At 41.0% G+C, this 21,601-nt stretch overlaps 2 protein-coding genes across 4 annotated transcripts in view; one reads left to right on the plus strand and one right to left on the minus strand.

Annotated features, from left to right (window-relative positions):
* GALNT1 (polypeptide N-acetylgalactosaminyltransferase 1) overlaps nucleotides 1-19,344 on the minus strand; it is a 90,141-nt gene extending 70,797 nt beyond the window's left edge. For all 3 annotated transcript variants that reach the window (XM_069778712.1, XM_069778710.1, XM_069778711.1), the window contains exon 1: nucleotides 18,770-19,344. The gene's annotated coding sequence lies outside the window, so the exon portion shown is untranslated. The remainder of the gene's footprint in view (nucleotides 1-18,769) is intronic.
* LOC138684556 (proline-rich protein HaeIII subfamily 1-like) lies at nucleotides 18,401-19,495 on the plus strand. The gene has a single exon (XM_069778575.1). The coding sequence runs from the start codon at nucleotides 18,401-18,403 to the stop codon at nucleotides 19,493-19,495; it is 1,095 nt and encodes a 364-aa protein (XP_069634676.1).
* The last annotated feature ends 2,106 nt before the right edge of the window (nucleotides 19,496-21,601 follow it).

A 21,601-nucleotide genomic window follows, 5' to 3' on the forward strand; every position in this document is an offset into this window, starting at 1 on the left:
AGCACTGACTCTGGACCTCACGGACAACTCTTCACCACAAGTCACATGAAGCTCAGGAAACCTCAGATCGTGATCACTTACCGTAGCAGCTCAAGCAGGCATCTTCCTCAAAAAACGCGAGCACGGCACCATCCTTAAAGCAAGCAGCAGCAACTAGGCAGAACTATCAAGCCCCTCCAGTATGCCAACTGGCATTAACCCCAGCTACCTATATAGATGTGTACATGTGCATAGGTGTGTACAGAAGTGGATGACTTCATTTAATTTTTACGAATGTGGCTCGACTTCCACTTTCAGAGTACTGTTCCTTGCTACAAAAAGTGTAAGTGACATGAACACTGGCAAACAAACATAGGATCCCTTCAACTGAGAAAGACAATGCTTTCTGTTTAACCTTTTCTAGTCTTCCCTGACTCATTAGGAAAAAGTACCCAGACCTACTGAGGAAAAAAATCCTTTTTAATTATGAATGCAAAACAGTTAAATACATAACTACATTAAAATCAATCACAACTGCCCTCATAAACGTTCAGTAAAATTGCATGCCCTATGATGATCAATGCTTTCTTCAATAGTGAGCAGAGAGCTTCAGGAAAGCTGCCTGCTGTATTCTCAGGTACAATACTCAACTGAATAATCTGTAACCTCTTGTTTTCTCATCTATGCAAAAAAACCAAACAGTAGGAAAGCTTAGAGGGGGAGGGTGTGGGAGAACAGAGTTTAGGGGGGGGGGGGGGGGGGGGGGGAAGTACCTGAGTTATTGTTATACCCAGTTTCTCCATTACCACTGATAATTTTTAATGGAACTACAGTGAGTGAGATAACTACAAATATTTCCCATTACCTGAGAGATGATCAGAGGGATGCAAAATTACGGACATTCAAATATGCTGCTTTAATGGTGCTTAAAAAATCACAACCTCAGCCTTCCATGGGCCAAGAAATCAGTTTGCAAGTGGCAACAGGCAACTGTGGGATAATAAAATTATGGCGACTCTGTCCAATACGTAGAGAAAGAGAACTACAGAATTGTTCTACTTCTAACCAAAGTCTTAGCTTTTTTGGAGATCTCGCGGACATACAGTATTATAGCATGCACTATAGCATATTACTTAAAGTGAGAAAAGTGGTGGGGAGGGGTATCTAAGCAAGATCCTAAGACCTGCCATTCACAACAGGCAGTACTTGAAATAAATCAACTGGTAAATTTATGTAAGCAAATGTCAAATTTACGCAGTGCTTTTCAACATTCACAAAGGATCTCAATGATACGATATTTTCTCATAAAGATAATAAAGTGCGAAGGGGTAGAACGTCCTCAAAGTAAAACCACTGCTTCACACCTCTAATTATGTCTGTTTAGACACTGAGAAATTATTTCTTCCAACACTCTGGCATAAGAGACAGTCTAGTGTCTATTCAGCTGTACACCTTCATTGCGAAAGAAATACAAATATTAGAGTCCTTACTCTAAACCAAATAATTTATGGCTGTATACAGAGCTAAAAAAGGCTGTTTGTATATTTACTAACTTAGGAACCAAATGTAACCATAAAAAACCCTTCACAAGTCAAATAGGAAATATTATCTTGCAGGACGAAATTAGCACTTATTAGTCAAAAGAGGAAAATGAGAAATTTGTATTCTTGTCCACAAGCTTTTACAAAGCCCTATATTATCTCACATTACAACATTAGTCCCCCAGTAAAGTCCAAAATAACACACTGCTTATTAGGAGGAGTTCAATTCAGGGAACAGTAAGTTTACAGCACATAAAAGTAAACCTCTAGAAAAAACTTAGCCTAGAGCACAGAAGTAATATGTAGAACCTCCCCTAGGAAAAAAGTCTGGCCTGGGGACTCAGTTCTTTAGAAATATTAATGCTCTATTTAAAACAAAAATTTTGCGGTGAGGAAAATAAATGGAAGTGAAGAGGGAATGGTTTGCTGCCTTCTGCCAGATTTAAAGCATTTCAGCAAGACTGTCTGTCAGTGTCAACAGGAGAATACGTACTCTAAAACAACAAACTGCTTGACTGAGCATATGTCTTCATACACAAATACTAACCCTCCCACAGAAATTCTAGTTTCGTATATCTTCATCTGCCTCCAGGCAAAGCTCTGCTGCTTGCAACAGTATCTGAAATTTGGCTGAGCTGACAAATGACTATCATTTCTCATTTGCAAGAGTAGGAAGATTGCTTTAAACAAAAAAATTTCTTCCATTCTTCTAAGTAGAAACAGGCAGGCAAACATTTTCTGGCTTCAGGTGAGATAACGGTCCCTGTTTCAGGAAATTTTGTTTACCATGAAGGAACACAGGAAATGTTACGTTAACAAGTTTCCAAAACAATGGATCAGTTAGTAATAGGGATCCTAACTTCTTTCTTGTCCCTTTCTGTAAAATCAGTAACAGGTAGTGGAAACAGAATACTGAGAGCTATTAACACTGTCATAACAAGGATGAGGAAACTGCGACAATAAACCAATGAATTAGCTTTTCTAAAAAAAGCACTGCTGTTTTAATGCAGCCTTTGACAATGCAGCAATCTGGCATACAGTTTCCCAAATCATGCTGCAAACCTTAAGGTTTCTTCCTAGAAATACCCTGTTTCACTTAGTTTACTAATTGCTGAGTCAGTCAGCCGTTTGCAGTGCCTTTCTTTTTACAAGCACAAACCCAGAAGATACTTTGGTATGCAGGAAACAAGGTATGCGGTTTATATAGACATCATGCCTAAAATCACGTAAAAAAAAAAAAAAAATCAAGAATACTGAAAATCAGCACTGCAGCTCAAGGAATGCATAATAATGTCCCCTAATTCCTAAGCATTTGCTTCTATCCACACACTCCTTTCTGACAAAATCACATTTGGGTACAGGTTAGAGCTAATTTAGCACAGAAAAGTGCTGCAATCCAGAAAATTTTGCAATCTCTTTTACAATACATGCTTAAGGAAGGGAAAGAATGGCCAGGAAAAGACTGTTTACTTCAGCAGCAGTAGCAGACTGGCATGCTCATGAAGCTAACAACCTAATTCTTAAATTTTGAGACTCGCCATTGCTGTTACACTAAATCTCAACAGGCCTGCTACATGATAATTATGTCTTCTGTTTTCTCTAGTTGTTTGTTTTTCAGTTATTCTGTATCTGTTTCCCATCTCAATTTAAGCACCTCTTCAGCAGCTGGACCAGGAACATTGTGAATTACATCATAACATCGTGAGGGAAGGATTATTAATCTGATACCAGGCAGAATGCTTCAGCATCTGAGAAACTTCGACTACTGGAAATCTCCATCAGCTATTCAGATATAAATTCAGCCATTTAGCATTTTCAGTAACTGGAAAGACATCAGTTGCATAAACTTTTGCTTCCCTGCAACACCTGGCTGGTTCAGGGTTGAAGAGTATTTCTTGTTTGAATATTCTAGAAAGGGATGAAACAGGAATCTTCCATACAGAAGCTCATCCTAGCATACATCGAAAGTTAGGCAGCAATACAAAAACATTCAGAATGTTTAAGTTTCTAATGAACCCCTAAAAAAAAGTTACTAAAGGTAAAATAGTGTAACAAGTAAGCTAGGTACTTGCTATTTTGAAAGGAATGTCAGGATATAGAGAGACTATGACTTACAGAAGAATAAAATCTGAACATTTTACTTGATAGCAGGAATGCTATACTACAGAACATTTCAGAGAGCACCAAAATGAAAGAAGGCACCTTTTAAAAATACAGTTAAATACAAATGTACTACTTTTGTTCAATCAACACTGAATTATTCTTATCCCTTTAGAAAGATGGGAAAAATCTTTGGAAGTACAATACTGCCTTAAACCACTTATCCCAAAATGTTTGACTTGACATCAAGAAAAGCCAGCAGGAAGCTCTCAACACTTTTGCACATCTCATGATAGGCCAAAACAAAGCCTCCCAACTCATTCAGCTTTCAGCTCAACTGTTTGACAAAGTCACACCCTTAAGCAAACCACTTCTTAACATTGGCTCACATGGAAAGTATCAACTAACTTTTTTGTATACGTTAGGAAATGTACTATGTTTTTTAAAGACTCAAATCCAATTCATCATTAGTTACTAAACTAGAGAAGCAGCGCCAGCTGAAAAAGCATTTTTAAGACCTTCCTTTGCAACTGAAAACTTGGGGCTTGCAATTACCTCCCTGTGAGGCTCCCACCAAAACACAGAGCATCCATTTGTCAAAATACCTAAGCTGGATTTCCACAGTATGATACATGAACATTTAGCTTCAAATTACTTCGATGTAAAATTAATAAGAACCAACTTATAAGTAGCAGCTCAAGTGCTTCATCAGCTTCTAAAGAACAGCAAATGCTGAGAACAGTTATTTGCTTTGCAAGCTGAAGTGTTCTACAGACCAAGTATGCTCAAACCACTGATTTGTCAGCATTGCGCTTAGATTTGCACGAAAAAGCGTTCCACACTTCCAGAAACTAAGTTCTAAATAAACTCTAAATAAAAAGATGATGACTTAAATATGATTCTTTCAGCAAAAGCCTTATCGACCTTCCATATTCATGGAAAAATTATATGCAAAATGGAAATTTCAACTTAATTTTCCATACCATAACAACAATGTTCTGCTTACTCATCAAGAATGAACATGGCAAAAAAGTTTGTAAGAGACTTAAAGTTCAAGCACTACCTTCAGCACACGTATGTATGCAGAAGAAAACTACAAGACTTTAGAGAGCATGTGAATTTAACTTCTTATATAACTATCTTGTCTGTCTGGTTTGGACTACTATGTAATTTTTTTGCTCAAGAGACATCACGTATAATCCAAATACATCAACTGTCTTGTCTACTTCCTCAACAATTATTCCAACATACCCCAGGGCTATAGCGGTGTGCCCTATGCTGTAAATGAAAGCAGACGGTGTGCCTATTTTACATTTTATTGGCGTATATAAACCCTTCTCATTTCTCACAAAGATCCCACTGATATTTTCCTGCTAATTATAGCTTGCCCTCTTTTGCCTGCATTATATCAACATCTTTAGCATTTAAAGTATTTTTTTTCCTCCATTTTTATGTTTCCATTTCCAGAAAGCACAAGCAAGCACGAAAAGGAAACTAAGTCCTATGTCAAGAGTAAATTTCACTCTTGTCAGTCAAGCGGGGCGGGAAGGAAGAAGGTCAAACTGATTTTTTCCTACCTGAAATTGGCTAGACAGGCTAATCACACTAGTCAAGACTTTCACCTGCCAATAGGTAGATTGTCCCCAATCAACACTTCTACATTCTCATAAGAGTTCCAGATTTGCAAACTCTTTCACTCAGCTTGCTACACAACCACAACTGTCACTGTTTGATAAAAGAAATAGTAAGATACTATGTAGCCACTTAAATATTTTTGTTATCTTCCAGAGGAAGAAATTTACAATTTATTCTCTCTTGCCAACTCCCCTGTTCCCTTCTCTTACTGGTTTTCTGTTGCCCAGTTTCTGTCTGCCTATACTTGGAGACCCCAATGCACACCCTTAGGCAAAGCATTGACTAGGAGACTCTCCAATGCTGTTTGCAGTAAATGAAAAAGTTGAAAAGGGGAACGTCATTGCTTCCTTCACATTGCTCAGTGCAGTTGTCCAGGAAAGGCTGGAGGTCACAGCTTCAGTCTCATCAACAGGATCCTGTACTAGAGTTCTTATTTCAAAGCTGTTCAGATGCTACCAAAGCCTCTAATTCTGACACCCCCCCCCCAACTACTTTTAATCGTTAAAAGATACTCGGTAAGATCACTTGCACCACCCAATCCCAATTCTCCTCAAACGTTTGCTCTTTGAAGCAATCTACTTCTTTTGAAAGAGCCTTCAACAAAGCAATGTCTCATTATCAGATTTTATTTTATTAAGAAGTCTAGCCTTTGACCATTCACAACTTACACACTTACTGAAATAATCACAAGCTAAGGAGCCAACTGTACAGTATTTCAATATTGTGACCCAGTGATTTACTTATAATTCTTTGAAAAGAATGCCAACGACCCATGAACATTACCAGAATGAAGGGAAGTCTGAGTGTAACAAAGTATTACACGTAATTTGCAAATTTTTGTTAATATGCTAAAAGGGGGGGGGGGGGGGGAGACAGAGCAATCCCTGTTAGGCAGATCAACATAAAGACATAATTCAGATACTATTAGCAATAAATGAAAAAAAAGTTACAACACACCTTAAGACAACCTATGCTTTTTCTTAGGATTTATTCACTTCAAGGCTTGAAGCAACCAACTCTTTTGATGATTATCTTTTTTTATGCCAAGAAAGTTGTTATAATGTTACATATTACACGTAGAAAAAACAGGTGGTTCAGGTAAAAACTGGAGTGAAAGTATAGGTGACAATAACATTAAAAATATGTCCACACTTATATCAACATTTTACTTCTCAGTGACAGTCAAGTCCCTAAAATCCTATCATTTAGTAGCATTCATTCAGGAAAGTGATAGAATATTATTATAAACAGTTATACTATTATTTGTAGTATAAGGAGTCTTTCCTAATAGATTCTGTGACATTACGGTGTAGAACATATGTCCACCAAAGAAACTAGGTCATAACTAAATATCCAACAACTGAATTTGAAGAAAGTCTGAGCAGACGGTTGCTTTATTTTCTCATGTCACCCTTCTGTGTGTAGCTGTCACAGTTAAGAAATAAGCCTTGTTTTTTCCAATGCGGTAAGGTATCCAGATTAATTTTAGTGTAGAAAATATTAGCACGAAGACAGTGAATTGAGGTTCTTTCATTCCTTCTCCTCATGGTATTCAGAAAGTAAATAAACTAGGTTATCGCTCTCCCTAATTACATCAGCTTATGTACTTTACATGTATGAACAATACATTAATCTTCTCATCTGGTCTGAAGTCTGCTCTCCTGTTGTCCTCTTTGGTTTTTCAAGAGGAGAACAGGAGATGGTATACTTACAAAATAGCCACTTTATAAGCTAATTAGCTCTTCTATGAGCAGATTTCAAACTACTCCCATTCAAAAAAAAAATAATATATATTCAGTAAAATCAGATTGAAAAGTTCATAAGCCAACTGTGGAAACTTTGTGTCGGGGAGAAGAAACATGACCAACTACTCATTACTGCAAGCAAAGTGGTTTAACTTTTACCACTCTGTTCTAGAAAAACTACCCTGTAGCAGCAGCTGGCTACTTTTTTATAATTTAAAAGAACCAGCTGCGGTAGGAGCAGCAGCACACTGAAAAATATCTGATGGAACATCAATGCTCAGAAATAAATTACAGTCTATCTGCAAGCAGCGCTTGCTAAAGCAAGTTATCCTTCCTTGTGGAAAGCAGAACTTGTGGCCCATCTCCCACAGATTTCAGTGACCAGCAATAACCTCAGCACCTTGCTGCTGCCCCTTACGAGCTCTCCTTTACTCCTCCACCCCCAAAACATCCACTCCCCACATGATACTATTACATCGCCCCTATGTCTCTTAATTACCAAATCAGCAAGAGGCATCACATGCTACGGTTTGTTCCAAAATTTAGGTATGCCATCTGGTCAGTCGAAACCATGGCTCGCTGGTGAACTGGCAGGCTAGAAAAGAACAGGCAACTGTTGAGCTGTTGAGTTGTCCGTCTCCCTCCTCAGCATCAATTTTCTCCAAACGTGTACCAGTTGGGGACTTTTGCCCATCGAGTATGACTAAAAGCAGCCTACAAGTCGGGGAGGGAGAGAGTGCGGGGGAAGAACGATGGAGGGCTGAAGGTGAACAGAGCAGGAGATCAAACTGTCTCAAAAGGCGACTCTTCCTCTCCTGCCAAAGTGATTTTTGTTGACTGGCTGGTGCAAGCGTTCGTCTAAAAACACTACTAGCTTTTACAAGAAGGACTACGTGCCCCACAGGGCATGACGCTCCCATATTTGACGTAGGATGAGAAAACAGACCAGCTGCAGGCAGGGAACAGAAGCCCAGCCGGCGCTGGCGCAGCCAGGGAGACGCCCTTCCCATCACTTCAAGACTGGACATCTGACCCATACAGATGCAGCCAAAGCAAGCGCCTTCAAGTTCTTCCAAACGTCCTTCGAACTTTTTCTGTAATAAAGTTTTGTCTTTAACTTTCCTCTCCCCCAAAAGAGACATGTTAAAAAAAGTTTATTTAGAACTCTATTAAGCTTTATTTTTGAAGCTGAACAGAAAACAATATTTCTTCCATAAACCTTCGGTTACAGTAGACACAAAGATTTTCAGACACATACACAGTTTTAAGATAGAAGTCCCTTAAAATTTCCCTAGTCTATATACAGTTGATTTCATAAGCTTGGAGGTTTTTCAGTAATGTTCCTCCATAGGCGTTCAAGCTTTTATAAATAATTTTTTTTTTTTTTTTCCTCTTTTTCCTCCATCTGAAATGAATCCCTTTTGGAAAAGGAAGATAATTCTTCAACAACTGTTTGCTAAGACCAGATAAACTTTCTCCTTCTTGTGTCTGAAAGTGACTGCTCAGCCTACGACAAGTTTCATGATGCCAAAGCAATAGCAACTCTAGCTGCCACCAGAGAGCCAAACTAATCCCCTTTCCTCCAAACCACAAGACTCAGATTTGGAAATCTTAAACACAGCATTTGTCCCTTGGGCCACGGTGTTCACTTGCTCTTCGATATGCCTGGCCATAAACAGATTTTAATTTACTTCAAAGATGCCAGTCATCACTTTTCTCTTAAAGAAGTACTGTGTCTCTCTCCTGACATATCCCAGTCTACCTTTTATGTAACAATTTAATACATTGTTAAAACACAAAGGAACTCATTAAGTTATTCAAAATACATTGAAATATCTCTAGTAAATTTAATTATGTCAAGAACTCGCATGCAAAGGAAAATACAAGGCTCACGCCTTTTCTGAATAATCTCCAAGCACCAGTACAGTAAAATGAACATTCTCAGTAAGTTGGCTTTGAGGTAATTTTCTTTTTTCCCCGAAATACTTGAGTTACACTAAAAAAAGTGATAATTTTTCTGAAAAAGGTTGAGCTTCGCTTTCAGACAGCCAGGTCTCTAAGACATGTCAAATTAGGTATCAAAAAGTTACCACTAATTTCTATTATTTTGACTTCTTTCAGATACATTTCTCCACTCCTATTCTTGAATCATTACAACATCCTTCTGAATAAAAATTAATCATACACCCAACCACTCATTACACACCCAAACAAATGGAAGAAATGGAGAAATCACAAATTATGGAAAAACTGTTAAGCTGTTGTGTTTAACACTATTTGATAAGAGCTGCTTTAAACTAACAGCCATCATTTTACAAGTGACAGATAGAGAAGCAAACACAGCCTCTTAGAATAACAAGAAATTGTTCTTGTTTCTGCCCCATAGAAATAGATTGTACAGCTCATCCCTGCAGACGGAAGCGGTAGTGAATCATAATTTCATTAGCCTCCACAACAAAAGATGGTTTGATTATAAGAAAGTTGGTATCAAATATTTTTACAGCCTCGGAGTTGAAAATTTAGCTATGAGGATCCCAAGGTCAAACATTTGATTTGGAAATTGGTGCCTGACTTGCATGCTATTTAAGTCTGGGCTCTTCTGCATAGAAGTGACAATAAAGAAAGCCTGCTCATTTTAAAAACCATCCCATTGTGGATTCTTTGTTCAAAAACACTAGCAATCCAAACCAGTGGATTAGTGCAAACTAGTGACCGCAACTCAGTGCTATTGAACTCTACTGCAAATAACATGAGGTATGCTATAAAAAATAAAAGGCATTGTTTTCCTGGCAGAAGCTGAGATGTTTTATGAAGTTTTCAACAAAGAGGAAAATGTGGTTGAAAAGACTCCTTAGATGTCTTTCAAATATACATAACTCTCATGAAATATAGAGAAACCATTGTTTCAGCTCTAAGAAGTTCTTACTGTGTTTGAAAAAGCACAGTTTGGGGGGGAAAAAGGAATAGTCATGATAGTCTAAAACTGCATAAGAAAGCTTTGATATAATCCAAAGCAAGAAAATTACATATTATTGTACTTCTGTGAATCAGATCACAGCTGACACTGGGACAATTGGTTTCTTGTACACAGCAGATTTCAAGCATTAAGTGGTTGCAGAAAAGCAATTAGTTTTCCTGGACATGGAAAGACAAAATAAAAGATGTGATTTGACAACTCTGCAAAATCCAAAAGGAACTACAAGAAAGAAACATGAGGAAGAAAGGAAAACGAATAACTTGCAGAAACAAGGGGCTTGGTTTTCTGGGTTTTATAGGGTTTCTTTTTTAAAGATTTAACAAATTCAATATACTAGATTACTTTGTTTCTTTTGGGCATTGGTTACCTTTTTTAAAAATTAACTACTGCAGATATAAAGTTTTTATGATTTAGAACTGCAGTGCAAAATTAGATATATAGCCTGCCAAGCATGTCTTGACAGAGAAAAAAGTTTTGTGCTGGGTCTGCATACACAAGGTGAATGTTGCTTTAAAGTGTTTTAACCAGTTCTGGTTACTCACTAGACTCCTAGAATTGTTCATGTTTTTTAAACACCCTTTTTCATTTGATGAGATGACACCATAGCAGATTAATGTGAATATTATGAAATAGTACTTGATTTTGTAATAAAAAAAATTAAAAATAGCCTTCGACTTTTAACAACTGTACCATATGCCTTTTGAATATCTAAGTTAAGATTTTTTTCAGATACTTTTGTCAGAGTAACTCTGATTCTGCTGTACTGCATTTAGGTCTCTTTCTTCCAACTTCACTTTTACAAGAGTTGATGGATTGCTTAATATTTTCTACAGGAGTCTGTCAGTGTTACTGGACAGTCACAGTACCAAATCTTGCCTCATTCTTTAACATTTTGTACAATACAGTTGTCTTTCAACTACAAACATACAAATTATTTTAGACTTGATGAAATAGTCACGCAGCTCCCAGCAATTCAATGAATCTGTTCACAGCCGAACATCAAATACAGATTTTAAGAGCATGTAAAACCTATAATGAACGCTATTTTTTCTAAAGCTGTACTACCAATACTTTTTAAGCTCTCAGCACATTACAGTTATTCTGAAGGCTAGATTATTGACCATTTACTTCTGGAACTCTGCACAGCTGAAGCAGTCCTTAAGGCTGATGTTGATCTATACACTTTGAAAATATTTTAGTCCAATGTTCATAAAACCTGTGATGCCATACGTTAAAACCCATTTGAAGCTGAAAAAAAAAAAAAACCCCAAACGCATTTTTGATGAGTATGCCATCTAACATATCAGCAGCTGCCCCATTCTGTTCTGCTTTAGCAGGGAACTTGAGCTTTTACAAAGAATAAAGAATTCCTGTGCATCCTTCCTGTCACATTACTCTCCCTATTCACTTCAGTGCCCAAATAAACCACAGTAGAAGTTGAAGAAAAGGGACCACGGAGCAGCTTGGAGTTGTTTTCCCACAGCTATCTTGGACCACGTTTCCAAAACATTACCAGTCTGTTCTTTACAGAGGCCAGATACTTAGATTACAGCTGTCTCTAGCAAATGCAAGTTTAACTTACTGGACTTTCCTATCCTATCTGTAACCCTTTTTATACACAAACAGCATTGGAGCAAGGAGTAAGTCACGATAAGTTTGTGAGAAGGTACAAAGAGGGGATAATTTTTAATCTGCGTTAAGGCTCCTGAAGGTGGTACTGCACTTTCTTACTCCCTAAAACTACTGAACTGAACGACTTTGTATTTTTCATGCTGTTCCTGAGACTTTCAGGTCAGGAAAATAAACCACAAAATCAAATATTTAAAAATGTCAGCCTGAAAAAGGATTTCAATTCTATAACCTCTCTTTGTAGGCAGAGGGCCTTAAGGGGAAAGTTACATTTTTCTTGAAATATATGTTTCAAATAAACGTATTTAAATTGTAGTACCTCTGATGCACTTTAGGAAGCTTAATATTTGTAGTATGATGTGTACATGTCCGCACTATCTCCAGAATTTGAAAACTGAAAACAAAATAGGTTTACTGAACAATTACTAATTTAAGTACCTGTTATCTCTTAAACTTCTCATCAGTGAGCCCTGAAGAAAAAAAATTGCAAGAGTATATTGGGAAAGGGTGAAAAAAGTCACATACTGCTTGCAGGGGTGGAGGTTTTTCAGCTATTCTAAGTATACCTATTATTCCAAGTATCTCTTTGGAACAGGACAGCTCTGGTACGCTGTCTTCAACCATTTTTCAAAGATAGCAGACATTCATTTCATTCACATGATGCTATAGACAGTAGATTTTAAAACCACAAAGTGGTCTTAAAAAGAAAAAAAAAGTTCTGTGGAAAGGCATCCTTAACTTCTTTATGACAGTCACTAACTCACAAACTGGACTTTCAAAGTAGTATTCCAATCAGCAGAAATTGAAGTAATTTCTTACGGAAGTACTGTCTGGAGACAATAGTCAAAGCTGAGTTTTGCATCTAGAATTAGGATTCAGCTGCTGTGTCTGAAAAGTGTATCAATCCCTATTACCCTGAGTACACAATGAATGGAAAATTAAATAAATCCATTAGTTTAATTTTAACTTAAATGAGTCCTTAAAGATACTTAAAAAATGCCCCATCAGTGAATGTTCTCTCTTCAGTGTATTTAATGCAGAAACTTCATGAACAGGATATGCACATAAGAGCCCAGGTTGTTCTTAATGCTAAATTACTCATAATGGTAACCAAACTGATGAATGTCACACAGAGTAAAAGCACAACTCTGACCAATCCTATTTTTTCACTTACAACTAATTTGCACTTGGACCATCTGAAGATTCAGAAGCCTATTGTATTTGTGTGGTTTTTGAGGGTTTGTTGGGGTTTGTTTTGTTTTGTTTTTTAAATAATCACCTAGCAAAGTTAAGAACTGACCATGAAATTACATCTGCTTGTCACTCAGGTTTGGCTGGGGTGAGACACAGCTTTATGCTTGGTCTTAGTCCTTGCTCATCCTGGCCACTCTAGTTAAACTCATTTCAGAACACTGTTGTGGAGACATCTGATTAAGACCAGTATTAGATACCTCTTTCTCTTTACAGAGGTCCATGGTCATTTGATTGATTTTTCATTCTGCTTTTCAGTCAGCTTCTTCATTCTGATATGTAGTGACTGATTCCAAACCTCTCTACACACTGACAATTGATTCCAATCCATTACCAATATTTCCACCCCCTGGTTTGTTCCTCACAGAACCCTCAAAAAAAAAACCAAAAAAACAAACCCAAAACTTGTTTCCCTCTCCTTGGAAGAATCCTGGCATTATCACTTCCCTTCTAATATTCAGTGTAATTCTGGTTATCATTCACAATTTGCAGTAAAGCATTGCTAGCATACAGAGTGCAGGCTTAAACGGCATGGAAAAAGATAAGATAATGATGACCCCTGGCTATAGAAAAGCAGACAGATTCGGATTCAAGTTCTTCAGGGTCTGTTGGCCTTTGTCATATTGTGCCTGTAAAACGAGGCTAGTATTCCTGTCTCCTGCAGAACTACTTAACATGAGATATTCATGCACTGTGATATTACCATAATTCCTGTGGCCGATGGGAAGCACCCGCTGAAGCTCTGGACTCTATTCTGATGCACTGTAAAAAAAACAGTCAAAGAACACGACATACCTTCTCACTTGCCTGTAAAAAGTTTTCACAGGCAACTTGGATGTTAAATATCATCCTGATTCAATTGTTCCGCATAACCGGGATGACAAATTTTGTCATATGACTTCACTTAGACATCAGGAAATCTCTTACATGAAGAAATATTGGAACTCAACATGAAAATTGTACTGCACCCCATTACAAAGAAATACTATTTGCACAAAAAAATGCTAAGAGTTTATCTACAGTAAGAAATCCCACCAAAAAAATTCCCAGAGATTCTACCACCTACACAGCTTAACTAATATTAGCAGTAGTGAAAATAAAGTAGACTTTCCAAAACATTTACAATATTACACTGGCCTGCAATTTACAGCACAAAGTTTTAAAAAGCAAGACAAGCGTTATGAAACAAAAGAGCAGTTCACACGTTCTGCCTCCAAAGGATGCTAAAGCTCTTTCAGCTAGACAGCACAACACTGAACTGGCTTATCTTTTGGTTAAGTTTTCTAAGAGAGTAAAGTTTCTGAAAGTTGATACCAGCACCACACAAGAGGGGGAAAAAAAAAAAAAAGTATGAAAACACTTCCCTCCTTAACTAGGAATGAATTTCACAGCAGCTGTACATCAGCTGGTCCCACAGTCTGAACTTCCACAGTAGCAAACTGCTGCTGCTTTATACTGTTCTTCACTAGCAGTAACTTCTCACAGGAGAGCAAACACAAATGTCTCAAGGACCATCAGATTATGCAGAATAGCAGCCTACAACACAAATAGTGCTCAATATCCCTACCTGTATCTCTCTCTCAAATGCTGGAAAAGATCTGATAATAAAGGAAAAATACATGAGCTGAAACTATCAATGAGACTTATGGGGGTCATTAAACCCTGATTCCAGTGAAAAGACACCATGACAAAGCTCTGACTATTGAGGATAACTTTTTGATTCCACAGAAATGAAGCTGACCACTCCAATAGCAAAACCAAATACCTTGGCAAAAAAAAAAAAAAAAAGTTTTGAAGCCACTTCACAATCAAGTTCCGCACCATAGTTACCTATCACTTAAGGGCAGAAGAGGAAAATAAAAAAAAAAATTTAAAAAAAAGTTGTGGAGTTTTTTTTAAATAATTGAAAATAAAGCCCTGGATCACAGAAGCAAGCGTGGTAAGTGATATCAAGAGACAATCTAGGGAGACCACCTTGCCAAGGGTACTTTTTCTTAACTGACCAAGTCTCCAAGCACATTAGTTTTCAGTGACAACCGAGGTTATCAGCTAAACACACCTTTCTGTGTTGACTGCTCAGTTCCATTGGCCCTTCTAACAAAGGCACAAGGAATCAAAGTCTTATTTCCTACAAGAAACTACAAACCACCACTCAGTAACCTGCATAGTCCGGGGCTTTAGAATTCCAGTTAATTTTCTTCAGTGGATTATAACCAGACCTTTACGTGAACCCGACAGTAAGAACGCCTCAATGAGTTGGGAGTTGCTACAACAGTACATGCACAAGATATTTATGCGGTGCTCAAAGTCACAAGCTTCTAATTTAGCCAAAAGTAAATGCCCCTTAAGAATCTTCATATTTCATAGTGTAAAACCATATTTAAGTGATCAAAAAGTGAATAATAGAGCAGTTAGCCAGCTCTTTAATACATTAGCTAAAAGTATATCAATTCCATTGATTTTTATGATGGGCTGATTTCACATAATGGATTAAGCTCGCTAGAAAGACTACAAAAGGGAAAAAATGCTTCACCAGAATTAGTCGAAGACGGTGTCAAAATGCTTTTACAACAAGCACACAGTTAAAACATTTTATTTGGGGACGTTAAATTTAGAATAGTACCATCAAGAATAGATTTGGTGCTAAAAGTCGAGTAGAAGCCATGATTACAACACTGCAGATATATTTTGCAGATTTCAGTTATATTTTGCTTTAAATATTTTCTTTTACTCCTAGCTAAGAAACAGGAAGCTTGGACTATGAATACGTAGTCCAACTTCAACACGGCGAAAGGTTAACAGCAGGATGCTTGAAGGATCCATAAAGCAAGCAAAGTTTAAAGGCATTAATTAATGACCTGGAAAAGAAAGTAGAAAAGTTAACAGTTACATAGCTTAATCAAGTACAGAAGACCAAAAACATAACCAGCTAGGAACTAATCAACCATGATGTACAGGTAACACAGTGGCAGATAAAAGTCAATGTTAACAGATGCAGAAGAAGTGTCACTGAAAGTCAAAGACAGAATTATTAGTATGGTCAGCAACCTTCCAAATTAAGTAGACCTAGTATAAACAAGAGGATTACAAGCATCCCTGTAGAACTCAAGGAAGACCTCTGTTCAATACGAGAACAGAGCTGTTGAAAATTAAAAGTATCAGGACTCAAAAGCAGCAGTGGCAAGTGCTTTATAGTAAAAGAATCTGCCAATAGTCAAAGATGGACAGAAAACTGGACTGGGATGAGGAACATCGCGTTTAAGGACAGTCTACTTCTATTAAGTATTGGTGTAAGACCCATACTATAACAGCAGTATTCAACACCTGCCTCCTCTCACACTTCTTGTATCTGCCACAAGCTATTCATCTAGATGAACTCCAAATAAACTCGACTGTCACAATTACAATGCTAAAATCACCAAGTTGGCCCTACGAGGAAGCGGGGGGGGGGGTAGGCACCAAAACCACCACCTTCCAAACAAACTTTAAAAATCAAGATCCTGAAGAGCAACACCGGAATGCAAAACATAGACTTGGCCTAAAAGGCAGCACCACAGACTTCCAGATTTTGATTAATAATTTAAGACAAACAAAAGAACTCCAAAATTCTTGCTAAAGTGATTGGTTTATAAGCATGAAACAGTGACATTCTCAAAAGCACCACTCCAACTGCTAAAAGGTGTTTTAATGCATCTTATAAAAAAAAAAAAAAAAAAAAGCTCTATTTCAATTTGTAGGCCATCCTTTTCCTTCTAAGCACTGACGGCTCCCAGTACAGGCCAACTTGCATCTGATGGTTCCTGCACTTCCACATAGACATTTAAAGAAACAGACTAGGGAGGCCTGCAGAGCCAAAGACCATGACATACCACTTTGGTCCTGCGAATCAAACTTTTGTGACAGGTGGATAGTCTGAGACTTACCATGTGCACTAAAAAAAAAAAAGAGAAAAAAAATCCCTAAAAATATAAAATGCAAAATCTGTCAAGAATCTCTTGTCCCTTGAACTAAACATAATGTAAATTGCATTCCAATGCTTTAAGTATTTGGAAGTACCCTATTTTTAGATGAGTGTCCCCAGAGCTACTTTTTGTTCTCATCCCAAAGACAAACACCACACTCTTTCTGTGCTAGAAGAAAAAAATATTTAACAAGTTTACAGCTAACGTATAGTTTACCAACATGTATGCAACAAAGAAAGGACAGCAGGGTACTATTTCGCTAAAGCAGCAATTTGGCATTGAAATTTATTCTAAATTACCTCCATTCTTCCTCTGTACAGCTTATTCCTGAACTCGTTTGAACAAATCTAGTTTGAGATGATGAGGGGGGAGGAATAAATCTTTGTATAAGAGTGAAACAGTACCACCTCGCCACTAGGCTATGCAATAACTGTCATGTGGTATTTTTAAAACATTTCCATGACTTTCATTAGTGTCTTTGAATTGCCCTATTCCTACAGGAACCAGGTGTATGAGGAATAAGGTATCCTCATTCACGCAGCTTACAGTTCTGAAACGCCAGGAAGCATCCAATAATAGTCCAATTGTTACCATTATCACCTTGATCTCAAGGGTGGCTTGCATGTGGTATCCTTGCCAGGTACCATTTGTATCATTTTTCTGAAGATGACCATGCTGCCACGGTCTCCCTATGGACAATCATTTGAGGAATATTCCTCTCCGATATGCATTCATGTTTTACAGATAAGGCAAGCCCGAGAAAATGCAGCAAATTCAAATTCAAAGTGCTAGCAATACCACTTAAGAAAGGCCACCGTCCCAGGAGGACACGGACAAAATTCCAAGTCACAGAAACCGATGAAGCTGGCGCTAGAAAGCGAAATGCTTTCTCCAATATAAGCAATCCTTTGTATTTACAAGAAAAACGAGTTCTGTGGTGTTCCAAGCGTTCAGAGTAGCATGATCTCCACTGCCTTTGCAAAGGAGCGAAGTCGAGAGTAGCAGCGTACAGAAATACATGGTTACTTACATAGTTTTGGTTTGCACAGCTGTTGGCTATGTTCATTTACAGTTCATGTAGTGCCAACATCATTTATATAAACAGAAGAGGCTGTTTCACTCCTGTTCACCGCCATAAAAGTTATTTCTCTCAGCAGCTGCCGCACAAAACCCAGTTTCTATTTCAGTATCTCGCCCTGTAAGTTTACAGAGTGGCAGGTTCTAGAGACTGCTAAAACCAAGTAGGACCTAAGGAAACTTGGCCGTACTTAATAATAAAAGGGGGGGGGGGGGACGGGACACAGGACGACAACACACACTTCTGCTTTCTCGGAGTGGAAGGAGGTAGTAACCCTCTGGTAACACGGGTAAAGTCACATGAAAACTAAGTTGCTCTAGGCAACTGCTTGGAACGAGAGCCGTGAGTTTTCCCCGACCCTCTTCAGCCTTATGAATTAAAAGGAAATAAAACAAGGCTGATCCGGCTCCCAGCAGATAAGTCTCGCATATGAGTCGGGCGTTACGCAATGAACATTAACCCACAGAACTGGACGTGACAGCGGTGCCGAGGTACAGCCGGGGATGCCGCCCGGGCACCCCAACCCCTTCTTCCCCAGGCTCTCCCTCAGCCCCCCGACCCCGAGCAGCCCCCGGACCCCTGGAAGAAGCAGCAGGACGTCCCCAGCCTTTCCTTATCCCCGGCAAGGAGCAACTTATCGGCGGTGTGTGTCCCCCCCCGCCCCCGGCTCCGCTCCTCCGTCCGCCCGGCGGGGAGGAAGCGGCGACGGGCCGAGGCGGCGTCTCCCCCGGAGAGGAGGGAGAAGCCCGGCGCTGCCGCAACTTGGCGCTTCCCTTTCCCCGACCGGGGAGTTCGAAGCGAAGGAAGGAGTAGGGGAAGGGGAAGCGGGGGGAGAAGCGGAACCCGAGCGGCTCGCGGAGCCCCGCACTCACCTCGGCCCTCTCTGTCGCGGCGGGCGGGCGGCCGTGGCGGGGAGGCAACGGGAGCCGCCGGCCCCGCCTGTCACCGGTCGCCCGGGGAGGAGAGTCCCGCAGGGTAAATCCTCCGGGCGGCGAGGAGGAGGAGGAGGAGGAGGAGGAGGAGGAGGACGAGCCGCGCACACCGCCCGCCCGCCGCCGCCGCGGCGGCCGCTGCCTCGCACCGACTCTGAGGCGCGGCCGCCGTTGCCGTTGCGCAGCCGGGCGGCCGCTGCCGTTACAGCCTGCGGGGAACCGGCGCCTCGCTCCGCCGCCGGGGGAAGGAGCTCCGCGCCGCCGCCGACACCGCCGCCGCCGCCGCCTCGGGGCCCCTTCTCTTCCTTTGCGGCTGCCGGCAGCCGCGCTCCGGGGCGCAGCGGCGCGGTCCCAGGGAGCTCCGCGGAGGAACCGCCGCCTCCCTCAGCTCCTCAGAACCTCACCGCCGTTGCCGCATGCCCCGTCCGCCGTTGCCGCCGCCGGTTCCTCTCCTTCCCGCCCGAGCCCGCCTCAGCGCCGCGGCTCCATCACCGGCGGCAGCGCGGAGGGGAGGGGAGGGGAGGGGAGGAGAGGGGGCGGTACCCCCGCGCCCCACCCCCTGGGCGGAGCCGAAGCGCCTCGCCCCGCCCCGCCGCTCCCCCGGATGTTCCTGGCGGCGCGGCCCTGCGCTGTGGTGGGGACGCCCGTGGGGTTCGCTTGCCGTGAAGGGGGGGGGGGGGGGCTGTCCTGCGGGTCGTGTAACCGGCTCGGCCGGCGCTCTAGCACGGGGAGGGAAGGGTCTCGCAGTAAGGGAGGAGGTGCGGCGGTCTCCCGCGGGGCCCCCGCCGCCTGCTGCGCCCACGGTCGCGCGGGGGGCCTGGTCCGTGGGGAGGCGTGGGGAAGAACTGCGTGACAGGGCCAGCCGCCCTTCCCGCGCTTTCTGAGGGGGGGCAGCGGTGGTCTCTGGCTCCTTCGCTAGGCCGTGGGGATGGCCGGCCTTGGCGTAGGTCGCGTGCCGCCGACGCGGACGGGACCCACGGACGGGACCCACGGACGGAGGACACGTTACCTCGGGTCGTTGGGCTGTGACAAACCTTCCCCCCCCAGCCCCGAGCGAGGTCCCGCTGCGGCGTCGGAACGTTAGACGCGTGCCCCGTGACAGTGTTGGTGTGCTAAGGTTATTTAAAATTACTTCAACCCCCCCCGCCCCCAAGATCTGTTTTGACACTTGGATGCTGGGAAGTGTTTTATCTTTCCCCACTCATAAATTCGGCTTTTTAAAGTTTATAGATCAAAGTTGGTGTGCCCTCTTTAAAAAGTCTAACTAGCAAAGTTCCGGTGAAGAAAACACCGGGTTTCCTTGACGAGTGAATCTGAAGTCTCTGAAATGATGTATAACTCGAAAGAGGTATTTGTTTACAGAACCCGAAACCCATGCTGTGCTCATTATAAACGTATTTAACAAGTTCCTTGGCAGAAACCCTATATTCTAAAGAGAATTTGAACAGGGAAAGGGAAAAAAAAAAGAAAGAAGGTGTGCAGACAAAGTCAGGCGAGTGCCAAACATTGCTGTACTGATGCCCCACAATTTTGTGGGGAGTTTTGCTGGCGCTTCCATTCATTTCTCCCTTTAAAGATCTTTCTGTTCAGAGACTCGCTGGTTCTAGTCCTTTACCCAGCACACACCTGAAGCTGCCACTAGCCCTATGGTACTTTTATTTTGTCTGAGCGTAAGATTGATTTTTTTACTCTCTTTGCCACATAGACAGGTGCTACTTGCTCTTGCCTCCCTCAAAAGCAACCTAGGCCTTTTTTAAAGGCACTTAGGTTTCCCAGCCATTCACGGGGGATACTTTTTTCCTCAGACAAAACCAGCGAGTTCAGAATCCTTCTGTGCCCCCCGCAGATCCATTGAGCACTTAGTTTGCTAGGTAGGGAGCATACAGCATCCTGTTTCTCCGAATGTTTTGATGCATGCACATTCTGACAGCCATATACTTGCCTACTTTTGCAAGCGTTAAAGAAGATATTTCAGGCCCAGCCTCTTTAAGCAGGAGAGGACAGGCAGCTGCATGGCGGTTGCGCTTGGTCTCCATCTGCCTGTTCTCCCCTCCCTGGGGAGAGTCAAAAGTGGACGACGGATTTCTGAGGAGAGGAGACATCTAGCCAGGGTAAGCTGAGGATTAGACTAAAAGTGGCTTTGACTAATGTTGGCTGAAATAGTTTAAATAAAAAAAAAATTCTGAAAAAATGCTTAAAATTCTAGTCAGGTGACAGAGTAAACGTACATGTAAAAATACCAAGGTAGCCAATGCATAAACAGTTGGACAAGGAGGCATTCTTCGCCCAGCGCAGGACTCGCGCATGTGTTCACCTTCCGTGAGCTGAATAGGATTCCTTGTGTGCTTAAACAACTTAAATGTTTGAGCTTTGCTGTACTGCTCAGCTGATACATTCATCAGGGACTGTGTACTACGACAGGCAGCTTCCCCGTGAGAGGTAATGCACACCACTGCAAGAACTATAGAGCTGCCTTCATTTAGCATTTATAGGCTGGGGATTGAATATGTGTGTGTTTATACACAGGCAGATAATATGAGAAGTATCAGGCTTTCCTATGCCAAAAAATGTGTGTTTTCAATTTATGCTGAAAAGTTTTAGCAAGAAACATCTATTGTATGCAGGCAGTTTACCGTATGCAAGCAGCTTAACACTTGTTCCTTTGTGATTGATGATCCCTCTGGTGGAATGTCTTTAGGACACCTTGATTATCTATTCTATTGCATTGCAACCGAGTCCAGGAATCTCACTTAGCAAAAATGGTATCAATTT

Source organism: Haliaeetus albicilla, chromosome 3 (genome assembly GCF_947461875.1).
Source record: "Haliaeetus albicilla chromosome 3, bHalAlb1.1, whole genome shotgun sequence".
NCBI lineage: Eukaryota > Metazoa > Chordata > Aves > Accipitriformes > Accipitridae > Haliaeetus > Haliaeetus albicilla.